The following is an 18,522-nucleotide window of genomic DNA, read 5'->3' as shown; positions in this document are numbered from 1 at the left end:
ACCTTATCCTAAGGTATGTCGATTTCGGGTATACAAACGAGTCACCAAATCTCGCGATCACCTGATCCTAAGGTATGTCGATTTCTGGTATAAAAACGAGTCACTAAATCTCGCGATCACCTGATCCTAATGTATGTCGATTTCGGGTATTCAAACGAGTCACGAAATCTCGCGATCACCTGATCCTAAGGTATGTCGATTTCGGGTATACAAACGAGTCACTAAATCTCGCAATCACCTGATCCTAAGGTATGTCGATCTCGAGTATACAAACGAGTCACTAAATCTCGCGATCACCTGATCCTAAGGTATGACGATTTCGTGTATAAAAACGAGTCACTAAATCTCGCGATCACCTGATCCTAAGGTATGACGATCTCGGGTATACAAACGAGTCACTAAATCTCGCGATCACCTGATCCTAAGGTATGACGATTTCGTGTATAAAAACGAGTCACAAAATCTCGCGATCACCTGATCCTAAGGTATGACGATTTCGTGTATACAAACGAGTCACTAAATCTCGCGATCACCTGATCCTAAGGTATGTCGATTTAGTTAATAAAAACGAGTCACTAAATCTCGCGATTACCTAATCCTAAGGTATGTCAATTTCGCGTAACAAACGAGTCACCAAATCTCGCGATCACCTGATCCTAAGGTATGACGATTTCGTGTATAAAAACGAGTCACTAAATCTCGCGATCACCTGATCCTAAGGTATGTCGATTTCGGGTATACAAACGACTCCCTAAATCTCGCGATCACCTGATCCTAAGGTATGTCGATTTCGTGTATAAAAACGAGTCACTAAATCTCGCGATCACCTGATCCTAAAGTATGTTGATTTTGTGTATAAAAACGAGTCACTAAATCTCGCGATTACCTGATCCTAAGGTATGTCGATTTCGGGTAACAAACGAGTCACCAAATCTCGCGATCACCTGATCCTAAGGTATGACGATTTCGTGTATAAAAACGAGTCACTAAATCTCGCGATCACCTGATCCTAAGGTATGTCGATTTCGGGTATACAAACGAGTCACTAAATCTCGCGATCACCTGATCCTAAGGTATGTCGATTTCTGGTATAAAAACGAGTCACTAAATCTCGCGATCACCTGATCCTAAGGTATGGCGATTTCTGGTATAAAAACGAGTCACTAAATCTTGCGATCACCTGATCCTAAGGTATGGCGATATTTGGGATACAAACCAGCAAACGAGTCCAAAATTGATGAGTACCGCATTGGCCAAGGGCGGTAGGAACAGTGTTTTTTAGGCTAAATTTTGTTAATTAACCATGAATTTCCTTTAATTTTCCAAAACACCCTTGATGTACAACTTGAACCGGGTTTTCTAATCAAATTCGGAGAGCGCGTCGCAAACAAGGCACGTTTTAGCCAAATTAGAGAGAATTTTGTTGTTTATTATTAGAATTATATTTAGCCTAAAAACACTGTTCCTGCCGGTGGCGCCCTTGACTGGCCTCGACACATCGACGTGTGTAAATCGACCTTGTTGTACTTCAGTGAAAAAGATACTCTCTTTAGTTGTTCCAGTTGCCCAAAATAAAACAACGTCTATCAAGAGATGGTAAATGTTTTCTTGCGTCTATTGAATCCGAGCCTACCTTGCTTTTTAATCTGGTCTCCCTGTGTTTATCTAATTTTTATAATTTGGGTTTCCTGTTCATAGCCAGGTTACTAAAGCATCTCCCACGGTCGCCATGTCGGCTCCCGATTTGTTCAGGTAAAAACACAGATTTATTTATTATTTGTTCAGTTTCCACGACAAACGTCATGCTAATGTGAAGAACTGTTTGTATTTGTGTTGCCTTTTGTACCAGCGAGGGAAATGATGCGTTTGTAGATGAAAACTACGAGCTTGCGATTCAGGTAATGTGATAGACTGAATTGATGAATCGGACATTATTGTACACACAACAACACCAACTCTGAACCATCAACGGAAAACTCTTCTATTTGTCAGTATATTCTAGATAGATGGGTTTCCCTAGCCACAATGACATTATTTTTGTTCTTTTATCTTAATTCTCTCCTTGTTTTGGAACTGTCAGTGTTGGGAAGTGTAAAAATGTTGACTGATTATGGTGTTGTCGTCATCATTATGATTTTGTGGGGATGGTAGGTGAAATAGGGATAATGATGATTATGAGACTTGATGATATGATTGTACACTGTGGAACTGTGAATGGTAACAATGATGTTTGCTTGTAAGTACAAATTATTTGTTGATAATAGTCAAAGTACTTTTACCTATTATTGGCCACTTTGGGTTTACGTTAAAATATCTTGCAAACATAAAACATTCAGCTTTCAATATTCAAAACAACGAATGTTTGACTGTTTGTTGTAAAAAATCAGACTAGATTAAATTACCTTGATGTCTACAATTAAGAAAAATGTATTTTAGTGAAGAGTGCTTCATTGCTCTATTATCAACCACACTTTCTTATTATCAACCACACTTTCTTATTATCGGCCACACTTTCTTATTATCAACCACACTTTCTTATTATCGGCCACACTTTCTTATTATCAACCACACTTTCTTATTATCAACCACACTTTCTTATTATCAACCACACTTTCTTATTATCAACCACACTTTCTTATTATCAACCACACTTTCTTATTATCAACCACACTTTCTTATTATCAACCACACTTTCTTATTATCGGCAACACTTTCTTATTATCAACCACACTTTCTTATTATCAACCACACTTTCTTATTATCAACCACACTTTCTTATTATCAACCACACTTTCTTATTATCAACCACACTTTCTTATTATCAACCACACTTTCTTATTATCGGCCACAGCTGTCCTATTATCGGCCACTTGCTTTTTTTAGGTAAACAGCACAGAAAACATGCTTCATTTTAGCCGAAAAACCACAGACAATAATCCCTTATAAGTGTACTTTGCAAAAGTTCTATTAAATTCAATTAAAGCTCCATCTGGCTCCGTACTAAGCGATCGAAAAATGCATTACGCCTGCGTGTCACACTGCAAGGCAAAACTTGCAATAGCTCCAATCACTAAAATTTGTTTTGAATCGTTCTAGTGGCCGTTATTAGGACATGCGACAGATGCCCAAACAATGAAAGATCACATGAAACCGAGTTAGAATCAAAGGCCAGAAAGCGTCCTGAGGCATCAAAAACAGAATGGCAGATTTGCTCAGCTATTTTCATTGCGATTGGTAAATGTTGGAGATTTTCATGTCTTTTTTCGTCATAATGTTTTCAACTCAAAGACAATTTTTGGTGTGCTATTTTACAGCACATAAGAATAAACAATGGAAAACATGTTAAACGGACATTGTCTTCTCGTATCGATATGTCATTTTCAACTTGTTCTTTGTAGTTTATGAAATATTTGACATTATTTTTAGGTGGCCAATAATAGGTAAAAGTACCTTGCTGTAACATAGAGCCTACAACAGTGTTTAGAATAAAGTGTGATGGCTCGTTTCCTAGAAATACTCTGCTGCTATTGAACAAAATGCATTCAACCCTGAGTACTACATCAAAAGAGCAGCTGCACAAATAAAGCTTGCTAACTACAAGGGTAGGTCAATGGCATATTCCAAGTATATGCAATGGGTGTTTATATCCTTCATATGGGATTAGTGGTATATAAAAAATATCAAAGTTCGAAATATGATGTGAAGTATTTCCTCTTCATGTTTGATATCAAATTAAGAAGTTGATTTGTTTATTATTGATCTGCCTTCCTATCCTGTCTTCATACTGTAGTCTCAAAATCAAAATTTATATTTCTTGCTAATTTATCCTCTGATTTTCTGCTTAGTTATGAAGTATCAGTATGAATAGTCTAAATTCATATGGTGAAAACATGATTTGTTTATCACAGATGCCTGTACTGATGCATCTGTTGCTGTGGATTTAGACCCTAAAAACTACAAAGCTCATTTAAGAAAAGGGTAAGCTTTCCCAAAAGAGTTTCAAAATACTTAAGGGACTATTGCTAACTATGTTTGCCACGGTGGTGAATGTTCCATATACTCATATACTCTGGACAATCTCCAGTTACTATTGGTTACCATATTGTTACTATATTTCACGGGCACTTAATTTTGCCAAAAAAGGATTGGCATATTTCGCATTTTTAATTTGCTGTGAGACAAAAGTAAAAAATCAAGTTTTTAATCATCTTTGTCTTGGTCGTCATTTAGGAAACAGGATTTGAACAAATCCTTGAAAGTGCTTGGATTTTAAAAGTTGAAATTCAAGGTCTGGAAAGTGCTTGAATTTTTATCGACAGTCCTTGCAAGTCCTTGAAAAATATTTTATTGAAGAAACAAAACAAAGCTTATTTGAATGTAAATTCATTGCAAATTACTGTCAAATATATGGTTTGCTAGCACTTGCTACATATCATTTTGGCCACAGTTCTGTAGTTTAGGTTACCTGTTTTTAAAGCGGTAAAACATGGCTAGCCTGAACAGGTTTTTGGCCTTTTGTCCTTGATGCCAAGTTCTGCTGAGAGCAAAAAGAGATGACAGAAGCACAGAGGATGTACAAGATAAAGTATGTATAACCCATGGCCAGACAGAATTTGCCTAGATCCTGTGTGGATTGTACAGTGAAAGGAAGTGTTCTTCGCCAAGTTCAAGCTCTTGCTACAAGCATGTAAAGATAAGAGACTCCTGGTGCTGGTTTGTGGAGAAAGCTGAGCAGGCTCATAAGACGATCTTCATGGATTTTAACTTTTGGGGGGGGGGGTGGCGAAAGGTCCCAATATATATTGAATTCTTGGATTTAAGAGTTTCAACTTCTTTTCTGATCTTTAGAAAAGCAAGATCTAGTTTTTCTGATATTCAAAATGGCCTTCTCACCGTCTTGGAACTATTTCTTGGATTGACCATTCGCCTCTCCTTACAAGCTTTGGGCTGGATGCGTTCTTCTTAAAGCACCTAGCCTGGAAGAAGTGTTTTTTGAAAACTCTGGAAGCTTTTTAAGATGCTGTTGACATGCTGTCAGGCAAGACGCGAAAAAGCTTCTCTGTTAATTGCCAGTTGATGGTTGAAAACCTGAATAAAGAAGCTTAGAAGCTTTAAAAGGTATTTACAATCATGACAGCTGTAGATAGGCTTGCTAAACTAGATGTAGAAGTAAGGCTCTGCTCAATATCACGAAGACTAGAGAAGGGTCAAGGAGAAGATTGTTGGAACCCAAAAGCGAAGAGGCCAAGAAGAAACGGTAGAAAGGGCACAATTAGGCTCCTCACTAAGTCAAATGCACTGTGAAGCTGAGGGCTTTCAGAGAAGAGGAAGAGAAGTTTTAGAATCTCAAAAAATGTTTGAAATCTGTCGGTGAACGTTTGCTTGAAATCACTGTTTGAATAACAGTTGCTCACTAGTGAGTCATGATGCTTGCATACTGTATGTTTTAAAGAGTCCAATTGTCTTCTATTTCCATTTTGGAAATAGACCAAGTAAAATTGAAAATTAAAAAACGTTGGCCCTTTATGGTCTCTTTGAATTTACTCTTTATACTAATCCTTGAATATCTACAAAGATTCCTTGAAGATGTCCTTAAAAGTCTTTGAATTTGATTTGTGGAAAATTGTACAAACCCTGAAGAAAAAACATGGGCAACAAGACAGAAAGGGTATTGAATTTTGTCATATTAAAGTTCGTAGGAATAGAATTTCAAGGGACTTAAATGTCGCAAAATTAAAGAGACCAATAAGGTATTATTTGGTTAAATTGTTCACTATAGCTTCTCGGTTGTGGCTAATTCCCCATCAGTGTGGCTAATTCTTTTAGCTTAAAATTAGACACAGTGGCTTGTGCCCTCAAGATCCTAGCACACGGAGGCATGTGAATTCAACGTGGCTTAAACAAATGTATAATTTGCAGATGCATGTAATTTCAGCATGGCTTAAACTAATGCATATAGCTGCTGATGCATGTAACTTTAACATGGCTTATATACATGTATATAGCTGCTGATGCATGTAAATTCATCATGGCTTATATACATGTATATAGCTGCTGATGCATGTAAATTCATCATGGCTTATATACATGTATATAGCTGCTGATGCATGTAAATTCATCATGGCTTATATACATGTATATAGCTGCTGATGCATGTAAATTCATCATGGCTTATATACATGGATATTGCTGCTGATGCATGTAAATTCATCGTGGCTTATATACATGTATATAGCTGCTGATGCATGTAAATTCAACATGGCTTATATACATGTATATAGCTGCTGATGCATGTAAATTCATCATGGCTTATATACATGTATATAGCTGCTGATGCATGTAAATTCATCATGGCTTATATACATGTATATTGCTGCTGATGCATGTAAATTCATCGTGGCTTATATACATGTATATAGCTGCTGATGCATGTCAATTCAACATGGCTTATATACAGGTATATAGCTGCTGATGCATGTAAATTCAACATGGCTTATATACATGTATATAGCTGCTGATGCATGTAAATTCAACATGGCTTATATTAATGTATATAGCTGCTGATGCATGTAAATTCAACATGGCTTATATACATGTATATTGCTGCTGATGCATGTAAATTCATCATGGCTTATATACATGTATATTGCTGCTGATGCATGTAAATTCATCGTGGCTTATATACATGTATATAGCTGCTGATGCATGTAAATTCAACATGGCTTATATACAGGTATATAGCTGCTGATGCATGTAAATTCAACATGGCTTATATACATGTATATAGCTGCTGATGCATGTAAATTCATCATGGCTTATATACATGGATATTGCTGCTGATGCATGTAAATTCATCGTGGCTTATATACATGTATATAGCTGCTGATGCATGTAAATTCAACATGGCTTATATACATGTATATAGCTGCTGATGCATGTAAATTCATCATGGCTTATATACATGTATATAGCTGCTGATGCATGTAAATTCATCATGGCTTATATACATGTATATTGCTGCTGATGCATGTAAATTCATCGTGGCTTATATACATGTATATAGCTGCTGATGCATGTCAATTCAACATGGCTTATATACAGGTATATAGCTGCTGATGCATGTAAATTCAACATGGCTTATATACATGTATATAGCTGCTGATGCATGTAACTTTAACATGGCTTATATACATGTATATAGCTGCTGATGCATGTAAATTCATCATGGCTTATATACATGTATATAGCTGCTGATGCATGTAAATTCATCATGGCTTATATACATGTATATAGCTGCTGATGCATGTAAATTCATCATGGCTTATATACATGTATATAGCTGCTGATGCATGTAAATTCATCATGGCTTATATACATGGATATTGCTGCTGATGCATGTAAATTCATCGTGGCTTATATACATGTATATAGCTGCTGATGCATGTAAATTCAACATGGCTTATATACATGTATATAGCTGCTGATGCATGTAAATTCATCATGGCTTATATACATGTATATAGCTGCTGATGCATGTAAATTCATCATGGCTTATATACATGTATATTGCTGCTGATGCATGTAAATTCATCGTGGCTTATATACATGTATATAGCTGCTGATGCATGTCAATTCAACATGGCTTATATACAGGTATATAGCTGCTGATGCATGTAAATTCAACATGGCTTATATACATGTATATAGCTGCTGATGCATGTAAATTCAACATGGCTTATATTAATGTATATAGCTGCTGATGCATGTAAATTCAACATGGCTTATATACATGTATATTGCTGCTGATGCATGTAAATTCATCATGGCTTATATACATGTATATTGCTGCTGATGCATGTAAATTCATCGTGGCTTATATACATGTATATAGCTGCTGATGCATGTAAATTCAACATGGCTTATATACAGGTATATAGCTGCTGATGCATGTAAATTCAACATGGCTTATATACATGTATATAGCTGCTGATGCATGTAAATTCATCATGGCTTATATACATGTATATTGCTGCTGATGCATGTAAATTCATCGTGGCTTATATACATGTATATAGCTGCTGATGCATGTAAATTCAACATGGCTTATATACAGGTATATAGCTGCTGATGCATGTAAATTCAACATGTCTTATATACATGTATATAGCTGCTGATGCATGTAAATTCAACATGGCTTATATTAATGTATATAGCTGCTGATGCATGTAAATTCAACATGGCTTATATACATGTATATTGCTGCTGATGCATGTAAATTCAACATGGCTTTATATACATGTATATAGCTGCTGATGCATGTAAATTCAACATGGCTTATATACATGTATATTGCTGCTGATGCATGTAAATTCATCATGGCTTATATACATGTATATAGCTGCTGATGCATGTAAATTCAACATGGCTTATATTAATGTATATTGCTGCTGATGCATGTAAATTCAACATGGCTCATATTAATGTATATAGCTGCTGATGCATGTAAATTAAACATGGCTTATATACATTATATTGCTGCTGATGCATGTAAATTCAACATGGCTTATATACATGTATATTGCTGCTGATGCATGTAAATTCAACATGGCTTATATACATGTATATAGCTGCTGATGCATGTAAATTCAACATGGCTTATATTAATGTATATAGCTGCTGATGCATGTAAATTCAACATGGCTTATATACATGTATATAGCTGCTGATGCATGTAAATTCAACATGGCTTATATACATGTATATTGCTGCTGATGCATGTAAATTCAACATGGCTTTATATACATGTATATAGCTGCTGATGCATGTAAATTCAACATGGCTTATATACATGTATATTGCTGCTGATGCATGTAAATTCATCATGGCTTATATACATGTATATAGCTGCTGATGCATGTAAATTCAACATGGCTTATATTAATGTATATTGCTGCTGATGCATGTAAATTCAACATGGCTCATATTAATGTATATAGCTGCTGATGCATGTAAATTCATCATGGCTTATATACATGTATATTGCTGCTGATGCATGTAAATTCATCATGGCTTATATACAGGTATATAGCTGCTGATGCATGTAAATTAAACATGGCTTATATACATTATATTGCTGCTGATGCATGTAAATTCAACATGGCTTATATACATGTATATTGCTGCTGATGCATGTAAATTCAACATGGCTTATATACATGTATATAGCTGCTGATGCATGTAAATTCAACATGGCTTATATTAATGTATATAGCTGCTGATGCATGTAAATTCAACATGGCTTATATACATGTATATAGCTGCTGATGCATGTAAATTTAACATGGCTTATATACATGTATATTGCTGCTGATGCATGTAAATTCAACATGGCTTATATACATGTATATTGCTGCTGATGCATGTAAATTTAACATGGCTTATATACATGTATATAGCTGCTGATGCATGTAAATTCAACATGGCTTATATACATGTATATTGCTGCTGATGCATGTAAATTCAACATGGCTTATATACATGTATATAGCTGCTGATGCATGTAAATTCATCATGGCTTATATACATGTATAAAGCTGCTGATGCATGTAAATTCAACATGGCTTATATACATGTATATTGCTGCTGATGCATGTAAATTCAACATGGCTTATATACATGTATATAGCTGCTGATGCATGTAAATTCAACATGGCTTATATACATGTATATAGCTGCTGATGCATGTAAATTCAACATGGCTTATATACATGTATATAGCTGCTGATGCATGTAAATTCAACATGGCTTATATACATGTATATAGCTGCTGATGCATGTAAATTCATCATGGCTTATATACATGTATATTGCTGCTGATGCATGTAAATTCAACATGGCTTATATACATGTATAAAGCTGCTGATGCATGTAAATTCAACATGGCTTATATACATGTATATTGCTGCTGATGCATGTAAATTCAACATGGCTTATATACATGTATATAGCTGCTGATGCATGTAAATTCAACATGGCTTATATACATGTATATAGCTGCTGATGCATGTAAATTCAACATGGCTTATATACATGTATATTGCTGCTGATGCATGTAAATTCAACATAGCTTTATATACATGTATATAGCTGCTGATGCATGTAAATTCAACATGGCTTATATACATGTATATTGCTGCTGATGCATGTAAATTCATCATGGCTTATATACATGTATATAGCTGCTGATGCATGTAAATTCAACATGGCTTATATTAATGTATATTGCTGCTGATGCATGTAAATTCAACATGGCTCATATTAATGTATATAGCTGCTGATGCATGTAAATTCATCATGGCTTATATACATGTATATTGCTGCTGATGCATGTAAATTCATCATGGCTTATATACAGGTATATAGCTGCTGATGCATGTAAATTAAACATGGCTTATATACATTATATTGCTGCTGATGCATGTAAATTCAACATGGCTTATATACATGTATATTGCTGCTGATGCATGTAAATTCAACATGGCTTATATACATGTATATAGCTGCTGATGCATGTAAATTCAACATGGCTTATATTAATGTATATAGCTGCTGATGCATGTAAATTCAACATGGCTTATATACATGTATATAGCTGCTGATGCATGTAAATTCAACATGGCTTATATACATGTATATTGCTGCTGATGCATGTAAATTCAACATGGCTTTATATACATGTATATAGCTGCTGATGCATGTAAATTCAACATGGCTTATATACATGTATATTGCTGCTGATGCATGTAAATTCATCATGGCTTATATACATGTATATAGCTGCTGATGCATGTAAATTCAACATGGCTTATATTAATGTATATTGCTGCTGATGCATGTAAATTCAACATGGCTCATATTAATGTATATAGCTGCTGATGCATGTAAATTCATCATGGCTTATATACATGTATATTGCTGCTGATGCATGTAAATTCATCATGGCTTATATACAGGTATATAGCTGCTGATGCATGTAAATTAAACATGGCTTATATACATTATATTGCTGCTGATGCATGTAAATTCAACATGGCTTATATACATGTATATTGCTGCTGATGCATGTAAATTCAACATGGCTTATATACATGTATATAGCTGCTGATGCATGTAAATTCAACATGGCTTATATTAATGTATATAGCTGCTGATGCATGTAAATTCAACATGGCTTATATACATGTATATAGCTGCTGATGCATGTAAATTTAACATGGCTTATATACATGTATATTGCTGCTGATGCATGTAAATTCAACATGGCTTATATACATGTATATTGCTGCTGATGCATGTAAATTTAACATGGCTTATATACATGTATATAGCTGCTGATGCATGTAAACTCAACATGGCTTATATACATGTATATTGCTGCTGATGCATGTAAATTCAACATGGCTTATATACATGTATATTGCTGCTGATGCATGTAAATTCATCGTGGCTTATATACATGTATATAGCTGCTGATGCATGTAAATTCAACATGGCTTATATACAGGTATATAGCTGCTGATGCATGTAAATTCAACATGGCTTATATACATGTATATAGCTGCTGATGCATGTAAATTCATCATGGCTTATATACATGTATATTGCTGCTGATGCATGTAAATTCATCGTGGCTTATATACATGTATATAGCTGCTGATGCATGTAAATTCAACATGGCTTATATACAGGTATATAGCTGCTGATGCATGTAAATTCAACATGGCTTATATACATGTATATAGCTGCTGATGCATGTAAATTCAACATGGCTTATATACATGTATATAGCTGCTGATGCATGTAAATTCAACATGGCTTATATACATGTATATTGCTGCTGATGCATGTAAATTCAACATGGCTTTATATACATGTATATAGCTGCTGATGCATGTAAATTCAACATGGCTTATATACATGTATATTGCTGCTGATGCATGTAAATTCATCATGGCTTATATACATGTATATAGCTGCTGATGCATGTAAATTCAACATGGCTTATATTAATGTATATTGCTGCTGATGCATGTAAATTCAACATGGCTCATATTAATGTATATAGCTGCTGATGCATGTAAATTCATCATGGCTTATATACATGTATATTGCTGCTGATGCATGTAAATTCATCATGGCTTATATACAGGTATATAGCTGCTGATGCATGTAAATTAAACATGGCTTATATACATTATATTGCTGCTGATGCATGTAAATTCAACATGGCTTATATACATGTATATTGCTGCTGATGCATGTAAATTCAACATGGCTTATATACATGTATATAGCTGCTGATGCATGTAAATTCAACATGGCTTATATTAATGTATATAGCTGCTGATGCATGTAAATTCAACATGGCTTATATACATGTATATAGCTGCTGATGCATGTAAATTCAACATGGCTTATATACATGTATATTGCTGCTGATGCATGTAAATTCAACATGGCTTTATATACATGTATATAGCTGCTGATGCATGTAAATTCAACATGGCTTATATACATGTATATTGCTGCTGATGCATGTAAATTCATCATGGCTTATATACATGTATATAGCTGCTGATGCATGTAAATTCAACATGGCTTATATTAATGTATATTGCTGCTGATGCATGTAAATTCAACATGGCTCATATTAATGTATATAGCTGCTGATGCATGTAAATTCATCATGGCTTATATACATGTATATTGCTGCTGATGCATGTAAATTCATCATGGCTTATATACAGGTATATAGCTGCTGATGCATGTAAATTAAACATGGCTTATATACATTATATTGCTGCTGATGCATGTAAATTCAACATGGCTTATATACATGTATATTGCTGCTGATGCATGTAAATTCAACATGGCTTATATACATGTATATAGCTGCTGATGCATGTAAATTCAACATGGCTTATATTAATGTATATAGCTGCTGATGCATGTAAATTCAACATGGCTTATATACATGTATATAGCTGCTGATGCATGTAAATTTAACATGGCTTATATACATGTATATTGCTGCTGATGCATGTAAATTCAACATGGCTTATATACATGTATATTGCTGCTGATGCATGTAAATTTAACATGGCTTATATACATGTATATAGCTGCTGATGCATGTAAATTCAACATGGCTTATATACATGTATATTGCTGCTGATGCATGTAAATTCAACATGGCTTATATACATGTATATAGCTGCTGATGCATGTAAATTCATCATGGCTTATATACATGTATAAAGCTGCTGATGCATGTAAATTCAACATGGCTTATATACATGTATATTGCTGCTGATGCATGTAAATTCAACATGGCTTATATACATGTATATAGCTGCTGATGCATGTAAATTCAACATGGCTTATATTAATGTATATAGCTGCTGATGCATGTAAATTCAACATGGCTTATATACATGTATATAGCTGCTGATGCATGTAAATTCAACATGGCTTATATACATGTATATTGCTGCTGATGCATGTAAATTCAACATGGCTTTATATACATGTATATAGCTGCTGATGCATGTAAATTCAACATGGCTTATATACATGTATATTGCTGCTGATGCATGTAAATTCATCATGGCTTATATACATGTATATAGCTGCTGATGCACAGACCTCGGCCTGCAGCCGTGATTTCTCAGTACGGACCTAGCAAGCGAGGTTAATAAGTAGTAGGTATATAGCTGCAGATGTATGTAAATTTAACATGGCTTAATGTATATATCTCTTAGGTCATTTTTGTGAAAGGACAGGTTAGGCATGTGTTAAATTCCAGTGCTATATACAATATACCTAAGTATTTGAAGCAATTCAAATGATTTTTTTTTTCAGAATTGCTTATTTTCATGCACAAGACTTCAAAGCTGCCAAAGAGTCATTAGAGAAAGGCTTGGAGTGTGAGAGTAAGTATTAAAGCCAAGTTGAAGTTGTTCAAAAAGATACCTTATTCACACATTCAGAAGCCTCTTACTGTATAGAATATCAGTACCCTAGACATTACCCCCTCAAGTATTAACCCTCTCCCTCAAGTATTAACCCTCTCCCTCAAGTATCACCCCCCCCCCCCCCCCTGGTATCAACTCTTCCTCCCCAGTATCAAAATCTCAGTACCTCTAGAATATTTTTATATTATTATTATATGTATTTAGCAGCCTTTGCCCAGGTGGGATCCTTACTTATAGCATCTGAGCTGACCTTCGTATTCAGAAGTGTTTTTATCATCTTTTTATGTGTCACTAGTGGACAGAGCATTTTTAACTAGATTTTCTCTACAGATGACAACAAAGATTTGAAGAGCTGGTTGGAAAAATGCAAGTCAAAGTTACCTGCTGGTACGGTACACAGGCATTTGTGAATTATTATGTTAGACAAATTATGCTGAGATATATTATGTCAGGTTTCTTTAAAACAAATCTTTTAGCAATTGCTTAGATATTTCTTTCTTTTTTTAATGACTCTATGTTTTGTTTCAGACATTTCTTTTAATTGCTGTATGCTTTGTTTCAGATGTTTCTTCAGAAGCCCAACCAACCCCATCTATAAGAGTAAGTCCAAGGACAAACGCTGTTCTTTTTATGATTTGTTCCAAATGCAAATAACATAGAACATTCAAATTGGTCTATTTGCATGAATTTGCATTTGGAAGGGTACATTAAAAGGACTGTGTCTCAACTAGGTCTAAGCCAAACTGCTGTCCCTTTGGTTGTTATTTTGCTAAACCTAAAGCAGGGCTAGGAATTATACCTGCACAATTTAAAGCCCTATTAAGTCTCTTACTGTATTAAAGCATTATTAACTAGACAAGGACTGTACTGAGGAATATCAGACTGAGATCCTGAATGAATAACCCAAGGCAGTAGCCAATCACAGCAGGCATACTATCGCAGCCATATCATTAAGTGTGGTTCTTACCAAACCATGTTCTATTGTTTTAGGATGAAAATGAAAGCAAGCCTCATGTTCCTGTACAGATCCCCATGCCAGCACCAGCAAAGGCAAAGTAAGCAATGTTCAGCCCGTGTTTATAAACATGTGTTACAATGTGTAGCAAGTTACCTTAGAGAAAGTGTATAGAGTTTATGTGTTACAGATATGGTGATATGTTACGATGTGTAGCATGTTACCTAACAGATTTGTGTTTAGAGTTTGTGTTACAGATACATATGGCCATGTGTTACGATGTGTAGCATGTTACCTAACAGATTTGTGTTTAGAGTTTATGTGTTACAGATACATATGGCCATGTGTTACGATGTGTAGCATGTTACCTAACAGATTTGTATTTAGAGTTTATGTGTTACAGATACATATGGCCATGTGTTACGATGTGTAGCATGTTACCTAACAGATTTGTGTTTAGAGTTTATGTGTTACAGATACATTTTGGTCATGTGTTACGATGTGTAGCATGTTACCTAACAGATATGTGTGTAGCGTTTATGTGTTACAGATACACGGTATGTTGAGGTGTTATAATATGTAGTGTACCATACTACAATAACTTACAGATACCTGTATGGTGATGTGTTGTAAAGTGTCATGTGTTACCTTAAAGATATGGTGATGTGTTACCTCACAGATATGTGTGTTGAGGTTCTGTGTTACAGATACACTGAATGTTACAATATGTAGTGTACTACATTACCTCCTAGATACGTGAATGGTGACATTACAATCACGTGAATTGCGTTACCTAACAGATATGGTGATGTGTTGTAATGTGTAGTGTGTAACCTTACAGATTATGGTGATGTGTGACAATTGTTGTGTATTACCTTGTGGATGCGCTACAATGTGTAGTGTTTTGTATTTTGAAGTGTTACCCCTTGATTTGTTACAATGTGTATTGTGTTACCTAAGATGTGTTACAATGTGTAGTGTTTTGTATCTTGATGTGTTACAATATGTGTTACCTTGCAGGTATGACTGGTACCAGACCGAGACGCATGTTGTGGTGTCTGTGATGATCAAGAATAGTAAACAGGAAGATGTTTACATAGAGTATGGGGATCAACATGTGAGTAACACAACAAGTTTATATAACTACATATGTTTGCATTCTAAACAAGCCAATAACTGATATGACCAATTAATATTTTATACGACAAATCTATTATAAATAATAAAATTTGTTATTATTGTCTGATACTTAAAAAGCCAGGATTATCCATTAAAATTTGCTATTTAAGTATCAGACAATTATAATAGACTTGTTGTATTTTGAGCTGGACGACAAAGTAGTGGCTGACTGGCTTCCTTTAATGGAAATGTGTAATTTATGCAACATCACTTTTGAATTAACCCAATATCTAAATATTTGTTTAGCAATAGCAGTCATCATAAAAAATGGTTTCGCAAAATCTTATTATTTTTTTTTTCAGTCTTTGTAAAACCTCTTGTGATTTTTAAATTGTTTGATAGACATGCCATACATTTTTAAATTGTTTGATAGATATGCCATACATTTTTAAATTGTTTGATAGACATGCCATACATTTTTAAATTGTTTGATAGACATGCCATACATTTTTAAATTGTTTGATAGACATGCCATACATTTTTAAATTGTTTGATAGACATGCCATACATTTTTAAATTGTTTGATAGACATGCCATACATTTTTAAATTGTTTGATAGACATGCCATACATAAAAAGTTGTGCCCAGGAAACCCTTACAGTAGTGCCTCTGATTGAAGGGATAATTTTTCTCCAAGATCCTAATTTTGAGATTTGAAGAAAAAAAAGGTAAATAAAAATAACTGCCGGCCTCACGCTCCCGAGGAAGAAGTGGATTAACTGTCCTGCCCCATTTATTTATTAGAAAATTGTTTCTGTTTCTTTCGTGGTTTTTGTGTTTTGTTGTTTTTGTGTATTTACAGTATCTTACTATGATGTTGGTGTTTTGGCATTGTCGTTGTATTTCTTGATGCTGGTACTTATAGCTCTAGTTCTAGTAAGACAGGAGGTAATGATGGTTTTGTTCGAAATATAGTTAAGCGTGACAGTCAGGCTTCCTAGTGGCAATGACTACAGTCTGGAGTTGGACCTCGCCCACCCAGTCTCACCTAGTCAGTGCAAGACCAAGATTCTGTCCACCAAGGTGAGCGGGGACAACGCTAATATAGATGTGCCATTTGATAGCTTTCTTGTCTAGATATTTTAAAAATATATATTGTATATGTATGGAACATATAACGCTTTGCCAACTGTAACCAAGACAACAAATCACGAGCAGTGTTGTATTGAGTGTTTGATCCTTGGCATGTTGATCCTCAACTTCCTCAACAATACACCTCTTTCCCCTTGAGATTCGACAACAAAAACAACAATACAGCAGTAACAACATCATACAACGACAATAAAACCATCAACAGCGAAAAAAAAACACAGAGCAACAACTACTGCTATAATTATTTAGCAACTACAACTACTACTACTGCTACAACATTGCTACATCTGTTACAACAAAAAGCAACAACATCAGTTTTCGTCTTCATCGTTTATTTAAAATATTGGATGGTTTTATTTTCACCACAGATTGAGCTGAAGATTAAGAAACTGGAAGCAATTCGCTGGTCGTCGCTGGAGACTGACCATAATGTGACAAAACCAGCTGTCAAATTCCCCCAACAGAACGCAACCGCTGACCCGCACCAGTACCCCTCGTCTAGGCATGTCGTGAAGGACTGGGACAAGCTAGCAGCGGAAGTAGCCAAAGAAGACGAAGCCGAGAAGCAAGAAGGCGAGGCGGCTCTTAATCAGCTCTTTCAGAAGATTTACGGGGAGGGTAGTGACGAAGTTAAACAGGCCATGAATAAGTCATTTATCGAGTCCGGGGGAACTGTGTTAAGCACGAACTGGGCCGAGGTAGGGAAGGAAAAGGTTGAGGTCAAGCCACCGGACGGAATGGAATGGAAGGAATGGGAACACTAACGGATCAGCACGGATTTACTGTGAAATGCAATGGTGCGAGGTCTTGCTTGTGGGCAAAGAAAACTGTAGTATCAATGATTTAAACATTGATTCATGTTTTCCGTCGCTGTTGCTAGAAGGAAAACAGATTGCCAAAATCAGATCCATTCTTTGTATTTTCCCGTGATAGCTTTGTCAAGACATTTTTATTCCATAAAATCAACATAGAGGATGTTGAATATTAGTATCGCTTATATTGTGGCTTATAGGAAAAAGAAATAACATTTGCATTAAAACGTTTAACGTTTGAAACTATCCGACTATAACTCGCAATGAGTTAATTGACCTCACCATTCATCTCACTAGGACGCAAGCGGAGGCGCAACATAAATGAGAATCGGTCAAGCGCAAAAAAATCAAGCAGTTGCGTTCTCTTGCGCTTGAGTTCTAGTAAGAATCGGAAAATTACGTGCGCGCGTTGCGCTTGTGCTTACGTCCAACTGAGAACCAACCTTTCGGG

The 18,522-nt window shown here is 35.2% G+C and overlaps 1 protein-coding gene across 1 annotated transcript; it reads left to right on the top strand.

The window, feature by feature from the left end:
• Positions 1-1,693: 1,693 nt before the first annotated feature.
• Positions 1,694-18,314, top strand: LOC5512142 (protein SGT1 homolog). Its single transcript, XM_032381591.2, has 11 exons — positions 1,694-1,752; positions 1,850-1,898; positions 3,512-3,602; positions 3,909-3,978; positions 13,921-13,991; positions 14,364-14,420; positions 14,596-14,633; positions 15,024-15,088; positions 16,009-16,105; positions 17,083-17,190; positions 17,628-18,314. The coding sequence occupies exons 1-11, from the start codon at positions 1,730-1,732 to the stop codon at positions 18,021-18,023; spliced, it is 1,065 nt and encodes a 354-aa protein (XP_032237482.1). The 5' UTR covers positions 1,694-1,729; the 3' UTR covers positions 18,024-18,314.
• The last annotated feature ends 208 nt before the right edge of the window (positions 18,315-18,522 follow it).

This window comes from Nematostella vectensis, chromosome 10 (assembly GCF_932526225.1).
Source record: "Nematostella vectensis chromosome 10, jaNemVect1.1, whole genome shotgun sequence".
NCBI lineage: Eukaryota > Metazoa > Cnidaria > Anthozoa > Actiniaria > Edwardsiidae > Nematostella > Nematostella vectensis.
Note: the sequence above shows the minus strand (reverse complement) of the source record. Positions and strands in the feature narration are given on the sequence as shown.